The sequence below is a fragment of the Armigeres subalbatus genome, chromosome 3 (genome assembly GCF_024139115.2).
Source record: "Armigeres subalbatus isolate Guangzhou_Male chromosome 3, GZ_Asu_2, whole genome shotgun sequence".
Classification (NCBI taxonomy): Eukaryota; Metazoa; Arthropoda; class Insecta; order Diptera; family Culicidae; genus Armigeres; species Armigeres subalbatus.
Genome location: NC_085141.1, coordinates 257,448,465 through 257,475,584, shown reverse-complemented (window position 1 = coordinate 257,475,584; position 27,120 = coordinate 257,448,465). Strand labels below are relative to the sequence as shown.

Below are 27,120 nucleotides of genomic sequence, written 5' to 3'. Positions count from 1 at the left end.
CACTACCGGACGACCTATGGTTATCGAAGGGCAAAACCCATCTTCCTTCTAGTCGGATTTTTTTTTCTTTGTGAAATAATTCCGGATAGCTCCTATTAGCTCTAAAGCCCTATAAGATCAATTATTTTGAAATAACACTCAGTTAAATTATTAGTCTACGTAGTTCGGCAGTGCTGGCAGAATAAACGACTTTTTGCATATGGTTTGAACATTCAATCTTCGAAGCGTTATAACTTTTTTCGTGGACGTTCCAGCAATGTGCCTTCTTCAGCAAAGATTTTCGGCATCCTTTGGGTTATACTTTAACGCAATGTGCCACTTGGTTTACGATGAACTGAAACCTCTAGTAGTAGAAATGCAAAAACATACGTTCTCCCACACTCCCATTTCCATACAAACTTCAAACGCGATGCGGAAAGCGAGGAAGCAACCAATCGGTCCCAAATTCTGCACAGTTGTTCAGGACCCAGAATGGCTTCGAAAAACCATTGATTTGAAAAAAATGACCATGACGCCCCACTCTAATACAGATGTACAAGCTGAAATCTCTGGGCAAACACAAAAAGTTGTCAATGGAAAACACTTAACGGTGTAGATAGCTGCGTATCTGTTTATGGAAATGTTTCATAGTCGATCTGAAATATGTTTCTTGTGATTGTGTATGAAATATTTTCCAACGACTCATTACAGAATCTGAAGTTTGGAATGGATTATATGGTGAACTTGTAGCACTGATTTTTTCTACAACTTAGTTCAATATTTCATTGTTCAAATACTATTCGATATAGCTGAGCGCAAGATACGTTGTTATTTTATATATTAAGTAGTACAAGTAATCTAACGCTGTGAATATCAGACTTCGAGCAATATAGGTATAAAGAAAATTGAACGGGAATAGAAGAATATAAAATGTCCTTACAGAGATCACCATTACCAGCACACGCTATGTTTAAAGGCAACTATTATGCAAAGTGAATGCACCTCGGATGTTAAGCCGTTAGATCATAGCTTTTGACGTCTAGTTTAAGGATCTGTGTCGATTGAAATATTTTATCGGTGAAAATTTGACTTTTTTACTATTTAAGGTAATATTTTGAACATACATTTTTTTCCGATTTTTTTAAATTTTTTGAAGCAAGTAATATAAAATCCAAGCACCACATTTTTTTCCTGATGCTTTAAGAAACATTTTCATATAAAAACATTTTTCATATGATGAAAATAGTAGAAGTTACACTAAAATTACTGCCAGTCTTAAATGTTTTTAAGCTTTATTATGAATAGATCTGGAGCCTTCTCTAGCCGTGCGGCAAGATGCACTCCTACAAAGCAAGACTATGCTGAAATGTGGCTGGTTTCGATTCCCGACCTGATCTAGGAAATCATCTAGACTTTCCTGAGCATAAAGTATCATAGTAGTCTCATGATATACGAATGCGAAAATGGAAACTTGGGCTAGAAATCTTGCACTAAATGAACACTAAACTGCGAGACGGAATATGTCACAGTAATTGATGTAATGCCAATAAGAAGAAGTATTATTAAATTTATAAACATAATATCACTTTTTAGCATTTCAAATCAACAAAAAATTACAAGATGGCTTCCGTCGTTTGCTCCGTATACTTTGAAAGGCCTCCCTGTGATGCTTCACAAAATTCAAGAATATGGAATTTCAAAATAAGAAAATTTTGGGTGATTGGTAGCCCGGTGGCTATCCAAGTGTCACAAAAAGCTCGTATGGCATCTGAATAGAAGTCCAACAATGTTACACTATAAAAGAGATCAACAACCTGCGGTAGACTCCAATACCTTATAGTAACCATTGTATTATTTTCCTTTCAAAACATCCCGTTTAGCTAAAAGACTTCGGAAACGACGACCAGTGAAACCAAGTTGAGCGTGACGGGTTGCGTTGACCTCTGATATCCAGACTTCTGATTTGTCTTGATGTTTTTTTTTTGCTACAGGGTCGAAAATTCGGTTGACCTATCCCACCAGCAATTGTAGCACTGGAGGAGGGGTTTTGTCTAGAATTGTGTCATGGTCTCCTCCTTCCAGAAGATGATTATGAACACAATTGAAATACATATAATCGAGCATCTTTCTTGACCTGTCCAGCGTTAAATTCTGTTTCCATGGTAATAAGTGGACGGTGCAGGGTTGCTGGTTTTTTAATAGACACGTTTGAGATATGCAGTCACACAAGAATTTGCTATCGAAAAATGAAATATATATTCGGTTTCAACAGTATTTCTAGTATAACTTCTGCTACTTTCATCATATGAAAAATGTTTTTATATGAAAATTGTCCTTGAAGCATCAGGAAAAAAATGTGGTGCTTGGTTTTTATATAACTTGCGCCAAAAAAATTAAAAAAATCTGAATATTATTTTTAGGTTAAAAATATCACCTCAAATGGTAAAAAAGTCAAATTTTCACCGATGAAATATTTCAATCAACACAGATTCGTAAACTAGAGGTCAGAAACTATGATCTAACTGCTTAACATCCGAGGTGCATTCACTTTGCATAATAGTTGCCTTTAAACATAGCGTGCAGCAATGTACATCTATTTCAATTTTTAATATTGAAAATAATTGATCACATATCCTTATCTACCGTAGTAATCACGATCAGTAATCCGAAATTTCCGAGAAACGAAGTATAGGTATTTAATCATCTTATTCTGTCGCAAGCTCTTAGTGTTACTCGGACAGCCTACTGAACTTAGTGCCAAACTTACGCACGATTAAGCTGCTAGAATTATTTAGTACAGATGCGGTACTAGAACTCATGTTGCACTTATCATTGTGCGCACGCGCGGTCATTTTGAGAACCCGCGTAAGCTTATTAGTTCGTATTTTTAGATTCGATTGAATCGTGTTGTCAGTTTGCGTTTGAATTGTAAGAGAGCCGGACGTTTCTATTCTGAGTGCTTTTGTTACGCCGCATTGCGGTTAATTTGATAAGTGAATGAAATCTCAACGATATTGTGTGAAAATGTTGTTGAAGTTGACTACTCTCAAATTCTAAACCGTTATGAAAACATGTTGTGTGATCCACTGCGATAACAAATGAGTTGTTACGAAACAAATTACTGCTCATAAATTGAAATGTTGGTGCATTTGATGGGAAACCTTTGCTCAGGAGATACGTTATAAATGAGTGGATATGTAAAATGTGTTTAATAAAGCTCATTATATTAGTTTCTGCTTTAAATTGATTTATTAATAGAAACAGTGTGTTTAGGATATTCTGCGAAGAAGGGCTTGACGCACATACGTGTCTGTTTGCCTCAGATGAAAATATTCGTTGGTGAACTTTGAATTATATTACACCATCCTGCATTGCTTCGGACATGAGATGATGTGTGCTGTTGATGGGTAAGTCACGTTTGATAATTTAGAAAAAATCGTGGTCGCGTTCCTGTTGGCGATTCCGCTAACCATTGAGTGCGAAAGTTCATCAAGTTTGTTAATCCACAGGCGGTGGGTTCAATTCTCATGTCGTTCAGAGAAAGAGCGGTTCAGGTTGAAGCATACAATAATGAGTATAAAATAAATGCAATAGAGATGCGTGTATTTTTTTAGCTTACTCATCATATGAACCGTTTACAGCGAAAACGATACATGAACCAATTTTAAGTTTTCCACTTAAGGTGGTTATACAACAAAGCCACAAATCGGCCATCTTGGAAACCACGTGCTTTTTCTAGTGATTTTTCTAGAGCACGAATTGAGAGAACCACAACGCCCATGGGGATGACACATCCGTAGATCGTTTGCTTACTTCTGCTAAACAATCGACTTTAATTTCAGCATGGTACGAAAATTATTACGCTGGATTTGAACTTTTGACAATATCAGTAGAAAACCTTGTGGTGAATTTGAAATTCACCACATGGCTTGATTGTATAATCACCTTAAATGTCACCTATTTGGAATGATACAACTGATTTTTTTTAGTAAATCGGCTACCGCTTCTGCTTCATAAGCAGGAGGTCGTGGGTTCAATCCCAGGTCCGTTGCATTCTCCTACTTTGAATTCCCCTATGCTTCTCATGCAGTGGGCGACTAACTGTATCATTGCTTCCTCCGTATCCCTGATAGACCGAAAGGACTTGGCCAGCATCGTGATTGACCATGTAAAGCTTGGTTTTCAGTTTGGTTGCCAGAAAGATCACGAACGGCCACTAGGCGACAGAAACCAACTTGAATGATGGTTAGGGCCGGAATCACCCATGATAACTGGACTCCACTGGTTTTTGTTCCTTAAGGAGTAAAGATCAACCCAAATACATATCGGGAATTAGTTCAAAACGTAAAAAACAGAACGTAGTCGAACCGTGGGCTTGTTGTTATTCTGTTCAGGGGTTGAGTGTTCGAACAGGACTCGGCACCAGCTCATGAAACTAAGAAAACCCAACTATCGATTACGAAACATTTTACTTAAAATTTGGAGTGACAGGCGAGTTCGCCGGATCTGATTTTAAAGGACTCCACTGTCTGGAGTATGTTGGAAGACAAAGTCTGCTCTAAGCACATGAAGGTGTGCAAGTCCTGAAGCGACATATGCCGGCAGCCTGTGGTAACATACCACAAGAGCATCTGTGGGCCTTGTATGGTGCGTTCCCCGATCATCTGCGATCATCTGTTTGCTGCAATGTAGCCCTTCAAATATGCTGGACCCTGTTCAAATGCTTGTTGCATTATACCGAACAAATGTCATTTCTTCTGACAGGACTGCTTACTTACCTGACACTTTATGGACTACAGCTCCTCCTCGATCAACCTACGCCGAATGAAGTATCCTTCTCCATTCTCCACTGGACTCGATCCGGGGCCAATCGGTGCCAGTCGCCCTCAGGTCTTCTTCGATTGCGAAAAGCCATTGTGTATGCGGCCTTCCACAAAGTCTACGGACTCTTCTGGGTGCTCTACTGAATATTATCTTCGCTTGACGCTCTTTCGGCATACGGACACCTGTTACAGGACTGCTTCATGCTTTGAAATGAAGATTCAAAGAGAGGTCAAATGCGTGCTTTGAAAAAAAGTAATCATATTTCCCTTGCAAAAAACGACGCAAATGCAAGAATTGAAAAAAAAGATCCATATCCTCCCTTGTTTTATGGCAAATGAGGCCTTTAAAAGAAGTAATCATAAAAAAGAGCAACTCTGTTGAGGTTAAATGTCCGAAGAATAAGCGAGTTTTTTGCACGAGTTTTGTGTATAAAAATATGGTCCATAATTGTTGAGCCCATAGTGTGATGGTGCCGATTTTCAATACAAAACATAGGGACAGGACTCTCCGTCGATTGCAACTTGTTGCGAGTAAATCGGTTACGGGTAAGTGCCTGAAAAATTATAGTGACACTTTTTATGTGCACACACATACACAGACATCACATCAATTCGTCGAACTGAGTCGATTGGTATGTAACACTATGTGTCTCTATGTCTATGACTATGACTGAACATAGGGTAAATCCGGGTGAGATGCCGCGTCGGTATAGTTGCCGCACTTTGGAGATCTGGTAGAACAGACTTGATTTATTGGCGCAAATGTATGTGAGAGTGTGTCTTTTGTAGCGAAAACAAAAACTGCTCATTCTTATCAGCCAAAAAAGTAATATGATGGTTACACACTTTAATTTATGCCGCGGAGGACGTAATAAAAAAAGGCAGGAACACCGTCTTCGACCAGAGGTCGTACAGACTGAACACTTAACACCTAGCATGAGACAACGGACAGGACACATAACACCCAGTGGACCAGTGGAGAATTTTTCGATCACGAAAAGTTTCCTCCTTACCGGGGCGGGAATCGAACCAACACTCCCTAGCACATGCGTCTAGACAATTGACGTCGCTAACCGCACGGCCACGAAGCCCACAAAATATTAATAAAGCCTTTTAAATTAAAGATTTTTATTACGGTTTTGCGAAAAAATTTACGAATCCATATACAGTAACAGTTTGTTAACTGGGCGCTTTTCAACTGAACTGTTTTAACTGGGCCATAGCCCAGTTAAAAGCAGTTATCTGTCAAAAACCAACAACAAAGACTCGGCGACGAGGGAATTCTGAATGGTATATTCTTTAAGCTTCATGTAAAAAACTATCACAACAATGCATCGCGAATCCCCTCGTCAGCCCAGTTAAAAAGCGGCGTTCGTTAACTGGGCTGCTGTTTTAGCAATAGAGGTAATAAACTATAGAGGAAGATTGGCGCTGTCGTCACTGGCGAAACATCTTTTGCTGGCGAGGATAGGGCACTAAATGTCAACGAAGGAAAAATCAGTACGTTTTGACAGATAGGTACCCAACATGATTGGGGACGATAACAAAGGGAATCGCAGCAACAATAGTCCTCTATAGTTTATTACCTCTATTGTTTTAGCCCAGTTAGCGAACGGTTGCTGTATTTATTTCATTATGTGAATCCTCTATAAAGCTTGTAGGCTATGTTTGCAAGCAGTTTACATTTTGAATAAAAATTCTAGTAATGTGGCGTATATCCCTTACCATCGGTAGAGACGCCGCAAAAATAAAATTATAGGGGGCTGGGGGTAATATGGAAGAACCCTAAGGAACCGCATCATTTTCACAAGGAAAACTTTGTAATATTGGGGCCTAAACCACTTAGGAGATTCACGTAAACTAAAGCACTACGATGACTTTGTCAACTTAGTGAAAAACAATCAGATTTTGTGATTTTTATGACAGTAAAAATCAGGATCTTGGTTTAAAAGCGTGCGGGTAAAATGGACATAGTGTGTTTGTAAAACGGACATGTCAAGAAATTAAGCTTCATTCATTTCATTTATTTAGTTAACATCTAAACAGATAACACTGAATCAACAATTTGACGCCACAATGTACGGTTCGAGGCCGCATCTCTCCATCCTCGGATACGCCCCACTCTCGCCAAGTCGTTCTGCACCTGGTCTGCCCATCTCGCTCGCTGCGCTCCACGCCGTCTCGTACCTGCCGGATCGGAAGCGAGTTGGGCGAGCTCATGGTTCATTCTTCGCCGCCACACACCGTCTTCTTGCACACCGCCAAAGATGGTCCTAAGCACCCGTCTCTCGAATACTCCGAGTGCTTGCAAGTCCTCCTCGAGCATTGTCCATGTTTCATGTCCGTAGAGGACAACCGGTCTTATTAACGTCTTGTACATGACACATTTGGTGCGGTGGCGAATCTTTTTCGACCGCAGTTTCTTCTGGAGCCCGTAGTAGGCCCGACTTCCACAGATGATGCGCCTTCGTATTTCACGACTAACGTTGTTGTCAGCCGTTAACAAGGATCCGAGGTAGACGAATTCCTCGACCACCTCGAAGGTATCCCCTGTCTATCGTAACACTGCTTCCCAGGCGGGCCCTGTCGCGCTCGGTTCCGCCCACAAGCATGTACTTTGTCTTTGACGCATTCACCACCAGTCCAACTTTTGTTGCTTCACGTTTCAGGCGGGTGTACAGTTCTGCCACCTTTGCAAATGTTCGGCCGACAATGTCCATGTCATCCGCGAAGCAAATAAATTGACTGGATCTGTTGAAAATCGTACCCGGCTGTTACACCCGGCTCTCCGCATGATACCTTCTAGCGCAATGTTGAACAACAGGCACGAAAGTCCATCACCTTGTCTTAGTCCCCGGCGCGATTCGAACGAACTGGAGTGTTCGCCCGAAATCTTCACACAGTTTTGCACACCATCCACCGTTGCTTTGATCAGTCTGGTAAGCTTCCCAGGAAGCTGTTCTCGTCCATAATTTTCCATAGCTCTACGCGGTCTATACTGTCGTATGCCGCCTTGAAATCAACGAACAGATGGTGCGTTGGGACCTGGTATTCACGGCATTTTTGAAGGATTTGCCGTACAGTAAAGATCTGGTCCGTTGTCGAGCGGCCGTCAACGAAGCCGGGTTGATAACTTCCCACGAACTCGTTCACTAATGGTGACAGACGACGGAAGATGATCTGGGATATCACTTTGTAGGCGGCATTAAGGATGGTGATCGCTCGAAAGTTCTCACACTCCAGTTTGTCGCCTTTCTTGTAGATGGGGCATATAACCCCTTCCTTCCACTCCTCCGGTAGCTGTTCGGTTTCCCAGATTCTGACTATCAGTTTGTGCAGGCAAGTGGCCCGCTTTTCCGGGCCCATCTTGATGAGCTCAGCTCCGATACCATCCTTACCAGCTGCTTTATTGGTCTTTAGCTGTTGAATGGCATCCTTAACTTCCCTCAAGGTGGGGGCTGGTTGGCTTCCATCGTCCGCTGAACTGACGTAGTCATCTCCTCCGCTGCCTTGACTTTCACTGCCTGTACTCTCAGCGCCATTCAGATGTTCCTCGTAGTGCTGCTTCCACCTTTCGATCACCACACGTTCGTCCGTCAAGATGCTCCCATCCTTATCCCGGCACATTTCGGCTCGCGGCACGAAGCCTTTGCGGGATGCGTTGAGCTTCTGATAGAACTTGCGTGTTTCTTGAGAACGGCACAGCTGTTCCATCTCCTCGCACTCCGCTTCTTCCAGGCGGCGTTTCTTCTCCTGAAAAAGGCGGGTCTGCTGTCTCCGCTTCCGTCTATAACGTTCCACGTTCTGCCGGGTACCTTGCTGCAGCGCGACCGCCCGCGCTGCGTCCTTCTCCTCCAGAATCTGTCTGCACTCTTCGTCGAACCAATCGTTCCGTCGACTGCGACCCATATACCCGACGTTATTCTCCGCTGCGTCGTTAATGGCTGCTTTAACTGTACTCCAGCAGTCCTCAAGAGGGGCCCCATCGAGCTCACCCTCTTCCGGCAACGCTGCCTCGAGATGCTGCGCGTATGCAGTGGCGACCTCAGGTTGCTTCAGTCGCTCTAGGTCGTACCGCGGCGGTCGTCGGTACCGAACATTGTTGATGACGGATAGTTTTGGGCGCAGTTTAACCATCACCAGATAGTGGTCAGAGTCGATGTTAGCGCCACGATATGTCCTGACGTCGATAATGTCGGAGAAGTGCCGTCCATCAATCAGAACGTGGTCGATTTGTGATTCTGTCTGCAGTGGTGATCTCCAGGTGTACCGATACGGGAGGCTGTGTTGGAAGTAGGTGCTACGAATGGCCATATTCTTGGAGGCGGCGAAATCAATTAGTCGTAGGCCGTTTTCGTTCGTCAGCCGGTGAGCGCTGAACTTTCCAATAGTCGGTCTAAACTCCTCCTCTTGGCCAACCTGAGCGTTCAAATCTCCTATGATGATTTTGACGTCGTGGCTTGGGCAGCTGTCGTACTCACGTTCCAGCTGCGCGTAGAATGCGTCCTTATCATCATCAGTGCTTCCGGAGTGTGGGCTATGGACGTTGATTATGCTGAAGTTGAAGAACCGGCCTTTGATCCTCAACCTGCACATTCTTTCATTGATCGGCCACCACCCGATCACGCGCCTTTGCATATCGCCCATCACTGTGAAAGCTGTTCCCAGCTCATGTGTGTTGCCGCAGCTCTGGTAGATGGTATGATTACCTCTAAACGTTCGCACCATTGATCCCTTCCAACAAACCTCCTGCAGCGCTACAATGCCGAATCCACGGTCCTTGAGCACATCGGCGAGTATGCGTGTGCTCCCGATGAAGTTGAGAGATTTGCAGTTCCACGAACCGAGTTTCCAATCGCTAGTCCCTTTTCGTCGCAGTGGTCTTCGCCGATGGTTCCGGTCCGTACTCTCTTGTTGATTGTTCGTTGCTTATGTTTTTTAAAGGCTGGCTTGCAGGGCCTGACACCAAACCTCCTAAATTTCCGGAGGACCATTCCTCCTTATTTCCGGTGGACCATGGTGCACAGTTTCACTTAGAGTCCCTCGCTGGCACTCGGACGATGATCAGCCGCCCCTAACATGGAGAACAGACGCTGTTGTGAGCCGATCCTGACATGGAGAACAGACGCTCAATAAGATTTGCTCCTCCGGAGAGGAGCAAACCCCCCCTTCCCTGTCAGCATACGACCATAGTTCCCACCGGGGTTGGTTACCCGATCTTCCCTAAGGTTGCTCGTATCCCGGCCAGCACCGCGGGGAGGTAGGGATAGGAGTTGCTGGGTAAGAGGCTAAGGACCGCGAGATGGGGTCTATTTTATTCCTTCAGGTACGCGAAGTACCAATGGTACGCTTTACCCAGCATTTGCCGTGCCAAATTAAGCTTAAAACAATGAATTTAGTTGATGAATTGTGTGCATAGACTAAGCATCTGTAAAAATGATTTATTGGTAACTTATAATGATTCTACTTATAAAGCATGTAACATCAATAAAAATCAATAAAATTCGAATATTCTCATGAATGCTTGGTTATTTCGGTTTTAAACAATACAAACTTTTCAAAATAAAATTTCGGTGGAAAAAATTATGTACTTCATATTGTCCATATTACCCACACCAGAACGTGTCCGTTTTACCCCACCATGATACAATTTCTTAAAAAAATTTCAAAAAATCGAATTTTGAGATATATCATCAATTCAACCCGTACACAATTTTTGAATAGACTAAGATATAGATCCTCGAGGATAATGCGGATTAGTTATGCCGATTTCTTTTTTAAAAGAGCTTAAATACTGTACATCAGAAATTACATCACCATGGCATTTCAGTCATAGTTTACATCAAATCATTAATAAATAGAATAGTTTTCATTATTTGAATGCCGTAGAACATTTTGTACTCATAGTTTGAAACAAGTAACAAGATCCACTTGTTAGACGGCCAAATTTGTAACGATTTAGTTCAAACGGGACCCTGTCCGCTTCACCCCACTTCCCCTACCTACTTACTATCAGCACTTCAATGAGATATAATTCAAGACAAAATTTTCAAAACGACTTATCTGCTTTTGTAAACAAAGATTCAAACGACGATTTGACGAATCTGATAGCTCACCCACGCAAACCAACACCTTCAATAGGTAGGGGAAGGATGCCGCTACCTGTTGATGGTGTTGGTTTACGTGGGAGAGCTATCAGATTCGTCAAATCGTCGTTTGAATCTTTGTTTACAAAAGCAGATAAGTCGTTTTGAAAATTTTGTCTTGAATTATAAAGTCTATGTGGGAAAATCATGTAAAATATGAAGACCAAGATATTTCAAGGGAATTTGAGGTGAATCCTGCTCAAGAAATCTAGACGTCCAAGGATATTTCTTCCTTTATTAATAAGATGCTCCGATATAACACTGGTTGAAGTTACATATTCTCTTTCATTTTAATAATCAACATTCACACCGAAAAAATATAACCAACAGTTTTTCCCGTGCATCAAGTGATTTGATATTTGCGGAACAACTTTCCGATAGTCGACCTCAGGGATGCCAGACACGCAGATATTTCTTTATTTATACAAACATTTGGTCTTGCATGCAGAGATCATACAGATTACATACCTACATTATACAAACTTTTTTTTTGAAGTTACAGGCTTTCACAGACATTTGTTGTTTTCGAAAAATATGGGCTTCCAAACAAAATACTTTTTGGCTGTCAAACTGAACTATTGTGGGGTTTTTTAACCATATCCTAATGGGATTTCGTACGAAATTTTATAAGCTTTCTTAACGAAATCATTTAAGAATTCTGTACGGAGCCTTTTAGGCTTCTGATAGGAATTCTTTTTGTTTGGGTTCCGTTCAGAATCCTTTAGGATTCCAAACGGAATCTTTCTTTGATTTCTTTCAGAAGCCCAAACAGTTTCCGTTCAGAAACCCAAAATTAATCCATTCGGAAGCCCAAACTGATTCCGTTTGGAAGTACAAAACCTATCCGTTTGTACGAATTTCCGTCCGCACAGAATTTCGTGAACTTTTTTAAAGCTTTATTATAGAGATAATTATAGGGATTCCTGACGATTTTATTGTCCATTGGACAAAAACATTTCAGACTTCTAAACAGAATAATTTTGGGCTTCCGTACGGAATTATTTTGGCCTTTCGAACGGAATTATTTGGGCTTCCGAACGTTTACGATCACGATTACGATTAAATATTTTGGACTATCGGAACCCTTTGAGATTCCGAATGAAATCCTTTTGCACTTCTGAACGGAATCTTGTTATGGTTCTTAATAACATTATTTTAGAATTTCGAAAGGAATACTTTTGGGCTTTCGAAAGGAATATTTTTGGACTTTCGATTGAAGCCTTCTGGGCTTCTGAACGCAATCTTTTTCTGCTCATAGACAAGGAAATCGGAACAGAATCCCTATGGGATTTCCTATCAAAGCCTTACAATGATATTGTTAAGAAGCACAAGAGGAAACCCAGATAAGCTCCTTCTGAATACCAAAAGATCTCCGTATGTAAACTGAAAAGAAGTCCGTTCCGTTCTCTGGGTTTCCGAAAGGAATTATTTGGACTTCCGAAGTGAATCTCTTTATGCTTCTGAACGGAATTCTCTTGGACTTCCAAAACAGAATTCTTTTGGGATTCAAAACGGAATCTTGTTGGTTTTCCGCACGAAATTCCGTTTTTGACTTTACTTTCGTATGGAGTCCTTTCAGACTTTCGGAAAAAAAATACTTCTGCGTTAGGAACCACTACTGGCGGATCACGCCAAACATTCAGACAGATGTAGGAATTCTTGGTTAGTAGTATAGCATAATAATAAAGCTTCGCGAGCTCGGTCTCTTTCATCATTCACGCATCGGGTTAAGTAAGTGATTATTGTTAGCTTTTGAGTATAAACAGTGTTAGAGATTTTTAATTTTTCAAAAACTCATCCCAAGTAACAATTTCAAGGCTGCATAGTTTTATTCAAGTTTTTTAACGGTTTTATCGCTGCTTTGTTCAATGCTGCGAGATTAACTTTATTCGAAGACTTATAGCTATCTTCAAAACCGTAATAAAACGCTCAATAAATCAACAAACGTCAAATATCTCATGAGCTTATTAGTGGTCTAATGATTATCCTGAGGACTTCAATAAAACCAATTTTTAAAACACTCATAAAGACGGATATATTGGTCATGAAATTGTCTTCCGCATAACCTAAATAAAACTTAGTAGTTTTCAAAAGGTTTATAATGGCATTGTTCAAGAGCGTTGTTTATGATAAATTTCATAAACTATGGTCATTCGAATGGCTAAAAACAAATGTTTTTGTTACATGTTCCTCAAATATCTTAAACAAAGAAAACATTAAACACAATATTCCCAGCTGATCGTTTGCTTATTTGAAATATTGTTGTTTACTAGCAATATAATCCATTGGTCAAATTCCACTCCTGAGAATGGAACAGATAAAAATAATAAAATAAACTAAAGGAGCGTGTTATCTCACTACCGGTAAATGGAAATGGTATAAATACGATAACGCAACAAATGGTGAGATGAACACGATTTAAGATGTTCTTCTGCTGCTGCTGGAAGCATAAGTTCTATTCAATTTATCATAGACCGGGTAGCTTTCAATGCGAACACTTTTTAATTTGAACTTCGTTGGCTCGAACATCGTTCAAATTAAAAATGGTTCAAACGTCATTCAGCAAGTGGGATAGCGAAAATAAAAATTAAACATCGGTAAACGAAACGCATAATCAAAATAAAATAGCAGAGAGTAAATTAACCTTGCTAATTTGAATGAAGTACCGTTTAAATTAACGGGGGTTCACAGTTCGGATTTGGTTCAATTCCCTATCTTCTCACGGCACGGTAAATGTTAAATTTGACAGGCCTTTGTATTTTACTGGAATTAGGAAAACTTTTCAATAATATTAGTTATCTATAGTTGTGGAAATAGTAACTGAACATTGAGCATGAGCATGAGCATGATTGACCGCCCACGGTTGCTACTCCGTTATTGCCAGGTCAGCTGTAATTACACAGAGAACCAATAGATGAAGTTTGGGACTAACATCATCTTCAATGTGTAAGAACTGGTGACCCCAATTTAAGCAATACCAGCGCCGGCCGTGTCCGAATGCAGGTCAATTAGGGAATAGGTAGGAAAATGTTGACGTGATACTCGCTTTGAAGGAAGCCGACGAGTCATCTGCACTTCCACGAGAAATCACTGGGATTTTGGATATATGGGGTGGGAATTGTAGCAGGGTTCGTTTTGGTAAACGGTCTGCCGTGTATAGCGTGTAGTATGATTTAAAGCAAAAACAATCGAACGACCGCTAAATATTTAAATGATCGACTGCACTACTCGGATGCGAACTAAATTTTCACTTTCTGTTTAACTTACTCACCCGCACAAAGCAGAACAAAATTTCGGTGACCGGCCGAGCGTTTTGCTTTCCGCCCAAAGCAAAACTAAATTTCGACGACCGGCCGATCGCTCTGCTTACTGAAGAATCTGAAACACTCACTGTACTGATTAGCTTTATTACCGGCCGCGCAATACAGAACACAATATTTCGGCAGATCACGCGATCGTTATCTTGGATAGGATATCAAATTAGAGAGGTTCAATTTTGAACGATGAAACGTATCAAAGTAGCAAGGGTTCAGATCGAGTAAGAAAACATCTTTAATAAGAAAGAATTCTCGCTTAACTCCTCGAAAGGACCCAAGTAAAACCCTCCTCAAGAATCAATTTGAATATTGCTATCAACAGACCAATACGAAAGCTTTTTATTGCACTATCCGAACCAACTCATGAAATGTCACCTAGGTCCCTTCGAAAAGTTATAAGGAGTATACTGCCGTCATACGCACACCTGTCTCATGTTTGCTGGGATTTCCTATGTACATGGGACAATTATGCGTAGAACGGCATTATAGGAAAAAATAATACAAAGAATATATTAAATGTAATATATAATGAATGTTTTGAATAATAATAAAACCCATAAGCAAGATTCAAATTAATTCAACACGGCCATTACTAATTACAAACTGATCTTCTACTATCAATAATATATACACTAATGTACACTCCGGATTTTCACGTATTTGATGTGATTTCATTCCAATAGCAAAAAGTGATGGAATTTAATTTTACTCAGAAAAAAACCACTTTAAATATGTACTTTAAAAAAAACCATGTTCTTATAACTTTGTGCATACACCAGAAATAAAAATTACTGCAAAATTTCTCAAACGTATTGTACAACACCCTTTCAAATGTGCATATTTTTTTACATTTTTAAAAAGTCCGTATTATGCAACCAAGTATGCGATAAGACTCCACATACGATTGTACGAATTGCTGGTACAAGAACCAAAAAAATTGGCCGGGGTTCTGACAAATCGCACCAAGCGCCAACCAAAAATTTCAAATTTGTCTGCCCAAGCTTTCGTTTAGCAGATTAAATTGATCACAAATTGTATCGAATATCTCTCAATCTTATATGTAACTGGTGATATCCCACAATAAATGTAGCTATAAAATTGGCATGAAATGATATTTCATTTATAAAAAAATATCAGAAATCAGTCAAAAAGCCGCTCGGTGCGGTTTGGCTGGACTCCGACCAATTGATAATCCGGTTGCAAACAGAGCTTGCAAATCCTAGGCAGGGTACAACATATATGCCATAGCACAGTTGAAGCAAATGTATATCTAGTATAAAGAAATGTGTATGCTCAACGAATCTAATCATATGCCTAATCAAGTTGCTGATGAAAACTGATAGTGCTGAACGCCGTTTTGCCTCAAGACTCGTATAATTCATATTTGAAACTTTGACGTAAGAATGTCAACAGGGTAGAAAATGAAAATTTAAATTATATTTTGGATCGGCTAATCCATGCTAGAATGGTATCGCAGTCAAAAAGATACAAAGGAACAAAGGTACAATCGGAAAGGGCTCACCGAGTTTTCGTTGTAGAATCGTGACTTTGGAATATCCACGGTCCACCACCTTGGTTGATCTGCTCCAAGTAAAGTATATCCTGTGATAGAGATGACCTATTTTTCGATGGCTTGATGTTTTGATAGTTTCAATTTAACTTCAGAATGAGGCTTTACGTTTTGAGCTAGATTCTCACTTTTTTCGTAGTACCAGCAGCAAAGAAAAATTTATAACAGAAGTTTTGTGACAGCAAAATTTATTTGCTGCCATCCACAAGCACTGTCTACTTAGATCTTCGTGGAAATAGTAACTGAACATTAGGTTGATAAACTGGCTAAGCATCCGTTGGAATGTAGAACCATCGCACGAAGAAGAACTAATCGTAAGGAACCGAGTGCCGCGACATTCAGCAAAAACATTTTATTTTTGAAAGTTTTGCAAATTTTACTTTGACCGTCAAACTGCCCACTGTCATGCTGTTAGCATAGAATTGATTTTATATTGGCGAAAATATTTTGCGAAATCCATTGCCATTATTAATAACGGCTGTCTTTCTCGATGATTTTCAAATATTGAAGCATAAGAAATGTTTTGTTGCCAATCGGAATGTCACTAGAAAAATATACGTCATATCGATTTAATATTTACACTAATTAATAAGCCGTAAGCTACAATATTACGACGGCGCGCTTCATTAAACTGATTTTCCTACCTGGTTTCACCAGAAATTCGAACGCGCATAAAAAATGTAAGCACGCGAACGAATTCTGGGGCATCAAATTTTTGATAATCGAATACTATTTTTCAACCATGATCAATGTCCATGAATGTTGTTTTTTATTTATCCATTTCTACTGTTTTCCTTTTTCTACAAAACAATAACAAAAAGCTCCACGGAAAAGAAATTCCTTTTTTTTTAACAGCGGTTTTATGGAAGTTTTATGAACATTCTTGAACTTGCTTTGAAGACGTTCTCAAGAGTGGTCCACTTGGTCATAACATAATCTTATAGCGGTCATCAAGAGGTTGATATGTAGATATTAGTTTTATTGCTAGTCTTGAAAATTTGTTCTCCAAATCCGCTAATAGACCTAATAGACTATGATAAAACTCAAAATGTTACTTGGGATGTCGCGTCGTCTTTACTTTGGACTTCAGAGTGCAGCCATCTGGGCTTCTGAATGTTTTTTTTCTGCTTCTGTACAAGGGGTAGCAAATCTATATCCTTTTGGAATTCCAAACGAAATCCTTCTGAGATTTTTTTTTCGGCAGACCAAAAATATTCCGTTTGGAATACACAAAGGATTTTGTTCGAATGCGCAAAAGGATACGTTTCGGAATCCGAAAAGAGTTTGGAAGAGCTTTGCCGTTTGTGAACTCAAAAGAAGTCCGTTCCGTTCTTTAGGTTTCCGAACGGAATATTTTCTTCTGTGTCTCTCCTCCGCATCGAATTCTTTTAAGCTTTCAAACCGAATTCTTTTGGACTTCCGAACGGATTTTCAGTAAGAAAAATGCATATTAGGACGAGCTAGTACTATCCCATTTAATTCCACCACTTGATTTAAACTTTACAGATACGTAGTCGGCCTCAACAGTAATACCGTCTTCAGTATCTCGTACTGGACTCGACTAAGTTTAACACCCCCTTTTTGATTCTTGAATTCTCGATATTCTACTTTGTCGAAAGTACATTACGGATAGGAACGACTTATGACCAAAATAAGTGTTCCAGCTGATGATTCAGTTAAATTTACTTGTGGTAATTAAAATAGAACTTGGATACTTATCAAAGCTAAAAAGTTGCCAACAAATTATAGGGAAATGAGTTTCTCAATGGGAATACATCAACCACTTGAGATTCCGTTCATTGAACTGATCGAAAACGCATTAGTTCTCACTGCCTGATATTTACAGCGCTTGCCGCTTGTCTATCGTGTACAATGTACAGTACATCGTGTTTATACTGTATTTTCTATTGTAATTGTAATAATTCTATCGTACTTTAAACTGTAATTGCAGCATTGTAATACATTGCAATAAAACACATAGATGTCGAATAGTAAGAAGTTCCTTATTTATAAATATACCAAACATGAAAAGGGAAAGAGACCCTTTTCATGTTTGGTATATTTATAACTTTTTCCCTGTGGTTAACAGCTAACGCAACACATCACCGCAGGCAAAAGTGATGTCGCTGATCTTGGACCACGAATGTGTTTTCTAGGGCGAGAGGAAGCCATTAATTTTAGTGATGTATGTTCTGTTTCTTTGGATAGGAAATGTGTTTCAATGCGAGAACGAAAGAAGATCTGGAAAGAAAGTAAAAATAAGAAAAAAGAAACGAGGAAATAAGGAATGTGAGATGGTGGAAGAAGTGGTGAGCAAAGAAGGAATTGACGAAAAAGAACAATTGGTTGTGAAATGAAGACAAACATAAGAAAAAAAGGAAAGAAAAAGGAAAATTGTGGAAAAGGAAGTAGTGAGAAAAAAGATGAAATAAGGGGAAGAAATGAGTATAAAGAAGTTATAGTGAGAAAAAGGGAAAATGACAAATAAATATAGGTAGTGATAAAAAATGGTGAAGACGAAAATAAGAAGTTAGGAAGAAGAAGAAGGAATATGGGAATGAAACGTGGGAAGAACTTGTCTAATGTAATTAGAAACAGCTTTTTCACCATTCTTATGTACGTTTCAATTGTTTTTTATTAATGTGCAATAAAGACACCATCAGCGCTAGGGGAATTTCTGATTTTTTTTTACCAGAAAACCGTAGATATCGGGCAGCTAAATATATGGTGCCGTTAGGTGTATTGACTTCTAAAATCATTCATATGTCATGTCTGTCATGGAAGCGGATGTAAGCATTATACACAGCATATTCAATTCTTCATCGCATTATTAGTTGCTTGGGTTTACTCATCTTTATGTAGCACAAAGGTTTCAGAGAATTCGACGTACAACAGTTGATATTTTCGGTGCACATGTGATTCAGACTGGCTCATTATTATGTGGCTCAGTATTTAACAAACCATAATGACATGCATGCTCTCACTAGCTCACAGGATGGTACATGTACTAGGCATTACAGATGCAGCGGATAAACAAAGATTAATTCGATACGCATCTCTTCCTTGCGATCTCATGTTGTTGGCACAGCTATGCGATGCAGCTAGCATACATTTGCAGCGGCTAATAATAGCGTTTAACATATGCGCTCAAAAATAGACTCGGAGCGATGTTTTCACTTTTCTTGCAACCTATGCGTATGCACTAGACTGGCCCAGATTACTATGGGGAGAAAATTTTTTTGTTGAGTTCCACGGGGCACCCCCTAGAATTGTGTCTTTGGGTGAGAAAATCTATCTCTGAAAATTTCAGCTCAATCGCTTGTTGCATAAGCTGGCGCATTTGATTTGAAGTTTGTATGGGGATTACAGCCAAAATGTATAGGAAAATACACCTCCGTCACTCATTCGATCTGGAAATTGGTTCTGATTGCTCGATTGACCTCAGAATTGCAAAAACGGCAGTTGGTTTGCTACAGAACAATTTCACAGAACATTGCAAGATGATCAAATGAACTTTTATATAATTTTCGGCTGATTTATTAGGAGCTGATTTGTGTATTTTTGGGTTTTTTGATCGAATCGCATCAGCCGAAACCTATATAAAAGTTTATTTAATCATCATACAATGTTCTGTGAAATTGTTCTGTAGCATACCAACTGCCGTTTTTGCAATTCTGAGGTCAATCGAGCAATCAGAACCAATTTCCAGATCGAATGAGTGACGGAGGTGTATTTTTCTATACATTTTGGCTGAAATCCCCATACAAACTTCAAATCAAATGCGCCAGCTTATGCTACAAGCGATTGAGCTGAAATTTTCAGAGATTGATTTTCTCACCCAAAGACACAATCCTGGGGGGTGCCCCGTGGAATTAGACAACTTTTTGTTTCCTGGGCCAGTCTAGTATGCACCATAGAGCATGCTTTCATTATTTTTGAAGTCATCGATCTGTGCAGTCTTTTCCGTTTGAGTTTGGTGATACAGTGGACATTTGTATAATCTACTGGAAACCGTGAAGACTACTTTCTTATATTCGTGAATATGTAGTTTATTATGTGATCCATGGAACATACTGTCCACCCTTTTTCATCACGTTTGTCCAACGGTGAACACAATACTCAGTGTTAGTGTTTACATTTAGCTTAATGCATCAAATGGTCTGCGCATAACATCTCTTGGTTATGAATGAATTCTTGTTGTGTGCGTCCACGTTTTTCATTTACGCAGCACCCATAAGCTATACATCATTTCGGTGTTTTATTTTGATTTCGAATTTGCTACCAAGATGTAAAAATAACTTTTTGTTTATCGCTGTTTCTAACGATTCGTTTTATTCTCCCCTGAACAAATAGGCACTTCTATCCGATACAACCACGGAGGATTATCACTGGCCACCCGAACTTATATTGCTGAGGGAGAAACTAACGGCCAGAAGTCAGCTGGAGATAGCTCAGCTCCAAATCAAACATGAGGAAGAGGTCAGTATATCGCAACATATTCCAACTTCTAATAAAACTTAATCCATAATAAATTTACATTTACATTGGGATTAATGTTAGCCGTGAATTCAAAGAAGACGTAGATGAATTTGATAAATTTGATTAGCAGATTAATGAACATACTATCAATATTTTTTTTATTTTGAATATATGAAACCTAGGTAGAGCATTTCGTTTTGTATTATTTTATGCAATCAGTTTGTAATCTCATTGTTTTGGATTCGATTGAATAAACACAAACGTACTCAAGGTTGAAAATAAAAAAAATGTTTCGTATTTGATAGGATGAATATGAGTTTATGTCTATAACAACGAATCATCTTTGATAAGAAAATTATTTTGAGCTTTTTAGTGGAATGTTTTCACCTGTCATAAGACGAGTTTGAACAATCCCATTGAATTCCACCACTTAATTGTATCCTGACAGATACGTATTTCGACCTCAACAGTAAGGCCGTCTTCAGTGTCTTGTACTTGACTCGACTTGCAAGTCTCGACTTGTAAGTCGAGTCAAGTACAAGACACTGAAGACGGCCTTACTGTTGAGGTCGAAATACGTATCTGTCAGGATACAATTAAGTGGTGGAATTCAATGGGATTGTTCAAACTCGTCTTATGACAGGTGAACGAATCATCCTTAAACCAGAATTTGTTTAAAGGACTATTTAGGTAGATATATTTTTCGTTATGTAGTCCTTGTTTTTCCCATAATGATCCTAATTGTCAAAAACACTTCAAAATGCATCATTTTAATTTTTGCCTGTATTCGTATTGTAGATGGCCCGTGTGAAAGCAGATTTTGAAAAGCAACTACAATGGAAACTGAAACGGCAGTCAACGTTTGATTCTGCCCGCGATTTGGATAAAATCATCAGTGAGCGCGACAGTTTCCGGGAGTTGTCGTCAACGTTGAGATACGTTTTATGCGAGTATGTGAAATATGTTTCGAGCTGTGAAGATGACCTGAACAATACAGTTATTGACGAGCTTCATAAGTATGGAATTGTTCCAAATAGTAACGACGAGCCACTGGAATGTTCCACTTTGGACTTGAATCTATCTAACATTTCGGCGTTTTCAACTAAAAAGTTTCTCAAGTTTACGCCGGATGTTTCAGGGTTGATTTCAATAATCGAAGATCCTACTTTATTGGAGTACATATCCAAAGATGGTGCTAGCAACGAGGGTGCGAACAGATCGTTAAACCTTGATGAGTGTTTGGAAAAGTTGAAATCAGAAGCAGAATATATATTGACATTATCGGAGAAGATAGTGAAGAAATCATGCATTAAGGATGAAGATTTAGATAAAGTTTCTGAAAAAAGTGATAGTTGTGAGGAAGAAGACGGTTTGAAGCGTAAAACTATCAAAAAGGATAGCGTTGGTGCAAGATCGTTTGATGAGAATATGGTTAGAGAGGGCGTAACAATGGACAAAGTGCAAATCAACAGCAGTAGCCTACCTACTGACTTAGCGGCATTACAGTGCAGTGGCGAGCTAAATATTCAGTTGCATGAGTTGAGGAATGAAAAGCGTCAGTTAGAGATGAAACTTGCTGATGCATTGAGTAAACAGAATAGTTTGGTTGTTGAGTTGAACGAAACCAAACAACATCTGCTAGAGCTCAACAGCCAGAAGTTTGAGATAAGTGAAGGGTATGGCACAAACGCGTTGCTCCCATGTGCACAAAAGCAGGGAAACTCGTTTGTGGAACTGCAAGAAAGAGCAAAACAGATTCTTGGTAATACATCTTCGGATAACGAGATGGATAATAGTGCAAATTTACTACAATTGGTGGAAGATTTCTGCCGTGAAGGTGAACGATATATGGAAAATGGAAAACGTGACAAGCTCGATCTTCAGTCTCAGGTAAGTGCGTTCTTCGCATTTTGTTTATGCTTGTTCACGATATATTTGTTTTGTCATTTTGTTATTATTTTTTGTATTTTGTTTAAAATTTCCATTACGGGTGTTTTGTTAAAATGTTTTATTGTATTACCACAAAAAATCCTTAAAATATGTTTGAACTATTACTGCGTTCACACAAGCCTAATGCTAATTCCTATTTCCCTTTCTCATCCATCACACGCATACATTTTGTTTCACTGGACCGCTTTCAATATTATAACGCTTATTTTCACGCGAAATGAAACCATGCATTCGTCAATCACGTGAAATAGATCGACGCTGCCGATAAACAACTGAAAGCAACGAGGCAGTTTTTGGAAGATCAAGCTGCCGAACGGGAGCAGGAGCGCGATGAATTTGTTAAAGAGATTGAAAAGCTCAAAGTGCAGCTTCGCGAAAAGGACAAGGATAAGACCAGTTTCGATCGCGTCATCAAAGAGGTAAGTTTGTCGTGAAATGCTGCAATCTCATGTTCCATTGTTTTCAAGCAACGCTTAGATTGAGTGCAGATCAATTAACTAAGTTACTGACAACACCATATCACACTAGTACATAGTACATAGTCACTCTATAGCTACACGCTTATTAACAATTTACTCCTTTCTTTTTCATTGAATCTGCAATCGGAACATACTTGATCGCAAACGTTATCTTCTACCTTGGCTTTGGCTTTCCGTTACAAATCACACGCACTATCAATTCGCACAACTTCACCGTATATCGTCACAATCATACGAAAACTGTGAATACAAATAATTTTTTCTTCCGTTTTTACCTGAAATCACACATTTTGTATAATTAGGATGGATTTTTGTGTGACAGTTGTAGTTGTGGTATCGATAATCGGGAGATTATTGAAAAAGTAAGTGTAGTTTTTATTTATCTATTATTTGTAGCATACTGTTGTGGTTTTGGTAGTTTGGTTATGGTAACATTTAATTGTAAGATAACTGTAATATCACTGTTGATTGAAAATGAGAGAAAAGCACTTCAAATTTAATAGTTAATAATGAGCAAGGGCGGATCGTCTCACTACGATTTAAAGTTGTAACTCGGATGATGGAAAATAGGTGTCCTGGTATCAATAAGGTAAAATATTAATAAGGAAAAATAACTCACATGGGTAAGATGGGCTAGTGTCATTTTTGTTCGTTATATATGCATCTACTTAAATTTTAATGCAGCGCATACCTTTGGAAAATGAGTGATGTAGTTTTTTTTAGTAATAGTAACTATAGTAAGATTCCGTTTTTTAAGTTCAGTTAATGGCTTCCTTATCTTTTGTCAGCTTTAGACGAGCATGGATCATAAGTTATATCAAAAATGTGCTACCGTGAAGTACCCTAATTTCGCGCACTTAAGATCTGACAAAGTTATAACGTTCATTAAAAAACATGTAGTGGCCATTTGGAAACATTTGCTACTGCATCACGTAGTAGAAGGATTCTAGGTTCTCAAAAAAATGTTACTTGCAAATTTTGCTGCTATTTAAAAAAAATTGGAGTATGAATCCGAGACCGTTGTATGCTCCTTATTTCGCGCAAGAAAATAGGATAGTTCCTAATTTCGCGCAAAAGTGTTCCTAACTTCGCTCATGTTTGGAATTGAATATCGTTATTGGTTTGATGAAATATAATCAATTAACCAATAGAAGCATGCATCCATTGTTCAAAATATGCAGATAACGGTATCAGACAGCCGTCAGTGACCCATTCTTTAGTCGAAATGGTATGTGCCTATATTTCGACCCTGGAGCTTTGCTTAGATTTTACTTCATGCATTTTAGTTGACACAAGTTATAATTCCTAAAATATCGTTTGCTTCTGAAATATAAACCATATTTTAAGAAAAAAGGCATTGTATGAAAAATGTTTAAATTTTCTAGACGTCATGAAAGAAAGTCTTAAATTCCGCTATCTCTTACATAGCACATCTTCAAATATGTGTTTTATTCAAGACATCTTCAATATTATATACATTATCGAAAAAGCTGCTGTAGTTTCATCCTAAGTTTAGCATCATTTTACACATCGCACATTTTAGCATCATTTTATACATCGGATTTGGTAGCTATTGCAGGCACTGATCTATAAGATTAAGATGTTAAGAAGTCAACATTAGTCGATGTCGGTGGTTATCCGCCTGAAAATTAGATAAAAAGCGTATGGGAATGAACTTTTCGGGTTCTATTCTGTGTAAAACTGTCCTGTGTATTATATTGCTTTTGTTTTATTAGAATGTTGCAAATGAAACTACGCAACAACAATAAACGAAATTAGGCACCATAATTACTCTCATATACCTAATTTCGCTCACAAAGCGAAAGTCTAAATAAACACAAAATACATAAAATTTTACACTTTTTAATAGTAATGACGAATAAACATATCCAACAGAGCATAATGGATACAAATATTTCCAAAAAGTAGCCAGTTTTGTACAGTAAAATCATTTGTTTACTTGGGTCATGTTCTTCGTCGCTGTGCTAAGCACAAGCAAATATGGCGGTCGATGGGAGGATCAAATTGAAATAATTTTATTTGGTGTACTAAACCAAGTCTGTTTTTCAAATTTTTTCGTGAAAAACATTCAACAACAATGATATTTTGTAATCCTCCAGATTTTTCAATTTTGACTGGTACCTAAAAATTGAAAAAAATAAATGATTTTATAATGCGCGAAGTTAGGGCGCGCGCGAAATTAGGGCACATCACGGTAGAATTATCAAAAACGGTTGATAAATTCGCTGCATTTCAAGAGATCATGTACAAATAATTTTGTGTCAAAAGATTGTTATATTTATTATTAATTTCTTAGCTATTTTCTCTATGGTAAAGATTTCCACGGTCAAAAGTAATTTCCGTTGTTTCAAATCATCTCACACGAAAACTTTTTTTAATGGCTTTGTAAACACTTAGGAGTGTATTCTGCGGTTAGGCGTTTTTTAAATTTTAGACTTAATGTTGTCCTAGCCCATGATTGTTGTACACTGTCGTAGCAGAGTTGGCAATACCACCCCTAGCGGATACATAGGATAAGGTTGGAGAAGATGAATCAGTGCCGTTTTCCAGCAGCGTATAATAGATACATTTAAACGCAGAGATTATGTCTTTGTAAGAATTATTCTACTTTACTGTAACTTCTACTTTATTGTCGCTTGAATTGAGAATGGCGTAGAGTATGACGAGAAAAAATATTTTTCAGCCATGTTTCTTATGCGAAACACACTTTCCATAAAACGTGTAGTCTCGTAAAAAGCAAAAAGAAATTCAAATATTTTCAGTAATTTAGTATCATAAGTATCATAAGCAATGTAGGTGATGTTGTACTTACTGCATTAGGTTGTCGAAACAAACTGAAACTGGATTGGATTCCTGGTTGTTGTGGATGATGAACCAAGTCTTGCCAGCATGTCGGCTTGTTATTCATTAGGGTGTCCCAAAATTGGACCAAGTCTGGGATTTTGGGGGCTCAACCTTCAAATGAAAGCTTAGGGTAAAACAAAAGAAAAATTGTTCTACGACAACTCTGGGAAATGACGTTTAGGGGTGGCCCCGACGCGTTTTATGAAAAAAGTGCATTTTTTATAGGTAACATCAAAAATACCGGTATATCGGAAAGAAATTCGATGAAACCCATCCATTTTATATTTTTTACATTTAACTTAGGGTCTATACTTTATGGTAAAACTTTGATACCGCATGTTTTAGGTCTATATATCTTTCACTGATGCTTTAAATGCCCAAAAATGATGAATTTTTCTTAATATTTTTTTATTAATGCATCCAAAACGGATATCCATCATAATGCTTTCGAAACTAAATATACATAGAAAGATGGGGAATTTTATAACGAATATTTTGCTAAAAATAGCAACCTCCTATCTCTATCCGTTTAAAAGTTATTCACGATTTACTGCAGCTTGGAAAAAGACTTATTGAAATTTCGGATCATAATACCTGGATTATGTTTAAGTAAAGAAACGCCTACTTTTCCATACCAACCAAATGAGTGCTTTAATAACCAATATAGCATTCATATGAGTTGCATAAAATTGATTTTAATACTTATTTGAGTGTTATAATGGAAACCCAACGATGGACCAGCAGTAACATGACTGACTACAAATTGTTCAGTTAGTCTGGGTGAGTGCTCAAATAGATTGTTGAATATGGTTTCAAAACTACCCATAGGTAGGTTCAGTTTTCGTGTCATGGTTTGTCGAGCTGTGCAATGTTTCTCGATAACATGGAAATTAGTTGTTTTGTGACCATCTTGATTTTTTGCAAGAACGATCATGTGAAGCAAATCCAACTAGATCATTTTGATATCGATTTGTCATATTTTACGCCATATTGAAGCTCATTTTACGCCATTGCAAAAAATAGTGTGTGCAACTAATTGCAAAACTCGATTTTATCAGCACTCGTAGTATTTTTCTCATTCGGCAAGCCTCGTTGGATAAACGTACAACCATGCTGATTAAATCATCTTTTTGCAACTAGTTACACAAATTACTATTATCATTATTATTTTATAATGCATATTGAAATATTTGGCATCTACCATCTACGGAATCTCTGGAAATAAGAACAATCTACACTAATTACGAACTATTTTGCCTACCAATACTGAATACAATGATAAATTGATTGCATCGATAAAAAAATGATCCAGCCGGATTAACTTCACATGATCGTGCTGGTTAAAAAATCAAGTTGGTCAGAAAACAATTAATTTCCATGTTATCGTGGAACATTGCACAGCTTACCAAACCATGAAACGATAGCTGAACCTACCTATGGGTAGTTTTGAAACCATATTCATCAATCTATTTGAGTACTCACGCAGACTAACTGAACAATTTGTAGTCAGTC

At 38.5% G+C, this 27,120-nt stretch overlaps 1 protein-coding gene across 5 annotated transcripts in view; it reads left to right on the top strand.

Annotated features, from left to right (window-relative positions):
- The window catches only part of LOC134223780 (uncharacterized), a 145,631-nt gene that overhangs the window by 65,754 nt on the left and 52,757 nt on the right, over positions 1–27,120 (top strand). For 3 of the 5 annotated variants that reach the window (XM_062702973.1, XM_062702970.1, XM_062702974.1), the window contains 4 exons: positions 20,189–20,314; positions 21,113–22,204; positions 22,516–22,683; positions 23,046–23,105. In XM_062702973.1, coding sequence (XP_062558957.1) covers positions 20,189–20,314; positions 21,113–22,204; positions 22,516–22,683; positions 23,046–23,105 — 1,446 coding nt within the window. The remainder of the gene's footprint in view (positions 1–20,188; positions 20,315–21,112; positions 22,205–22,515; positions 22,684–23,045; positions 23,106–27,120) is intronic. The other 2 variants (XM_062702971.1, XM_062702972.1) reach the window with 2 other exon arrangements.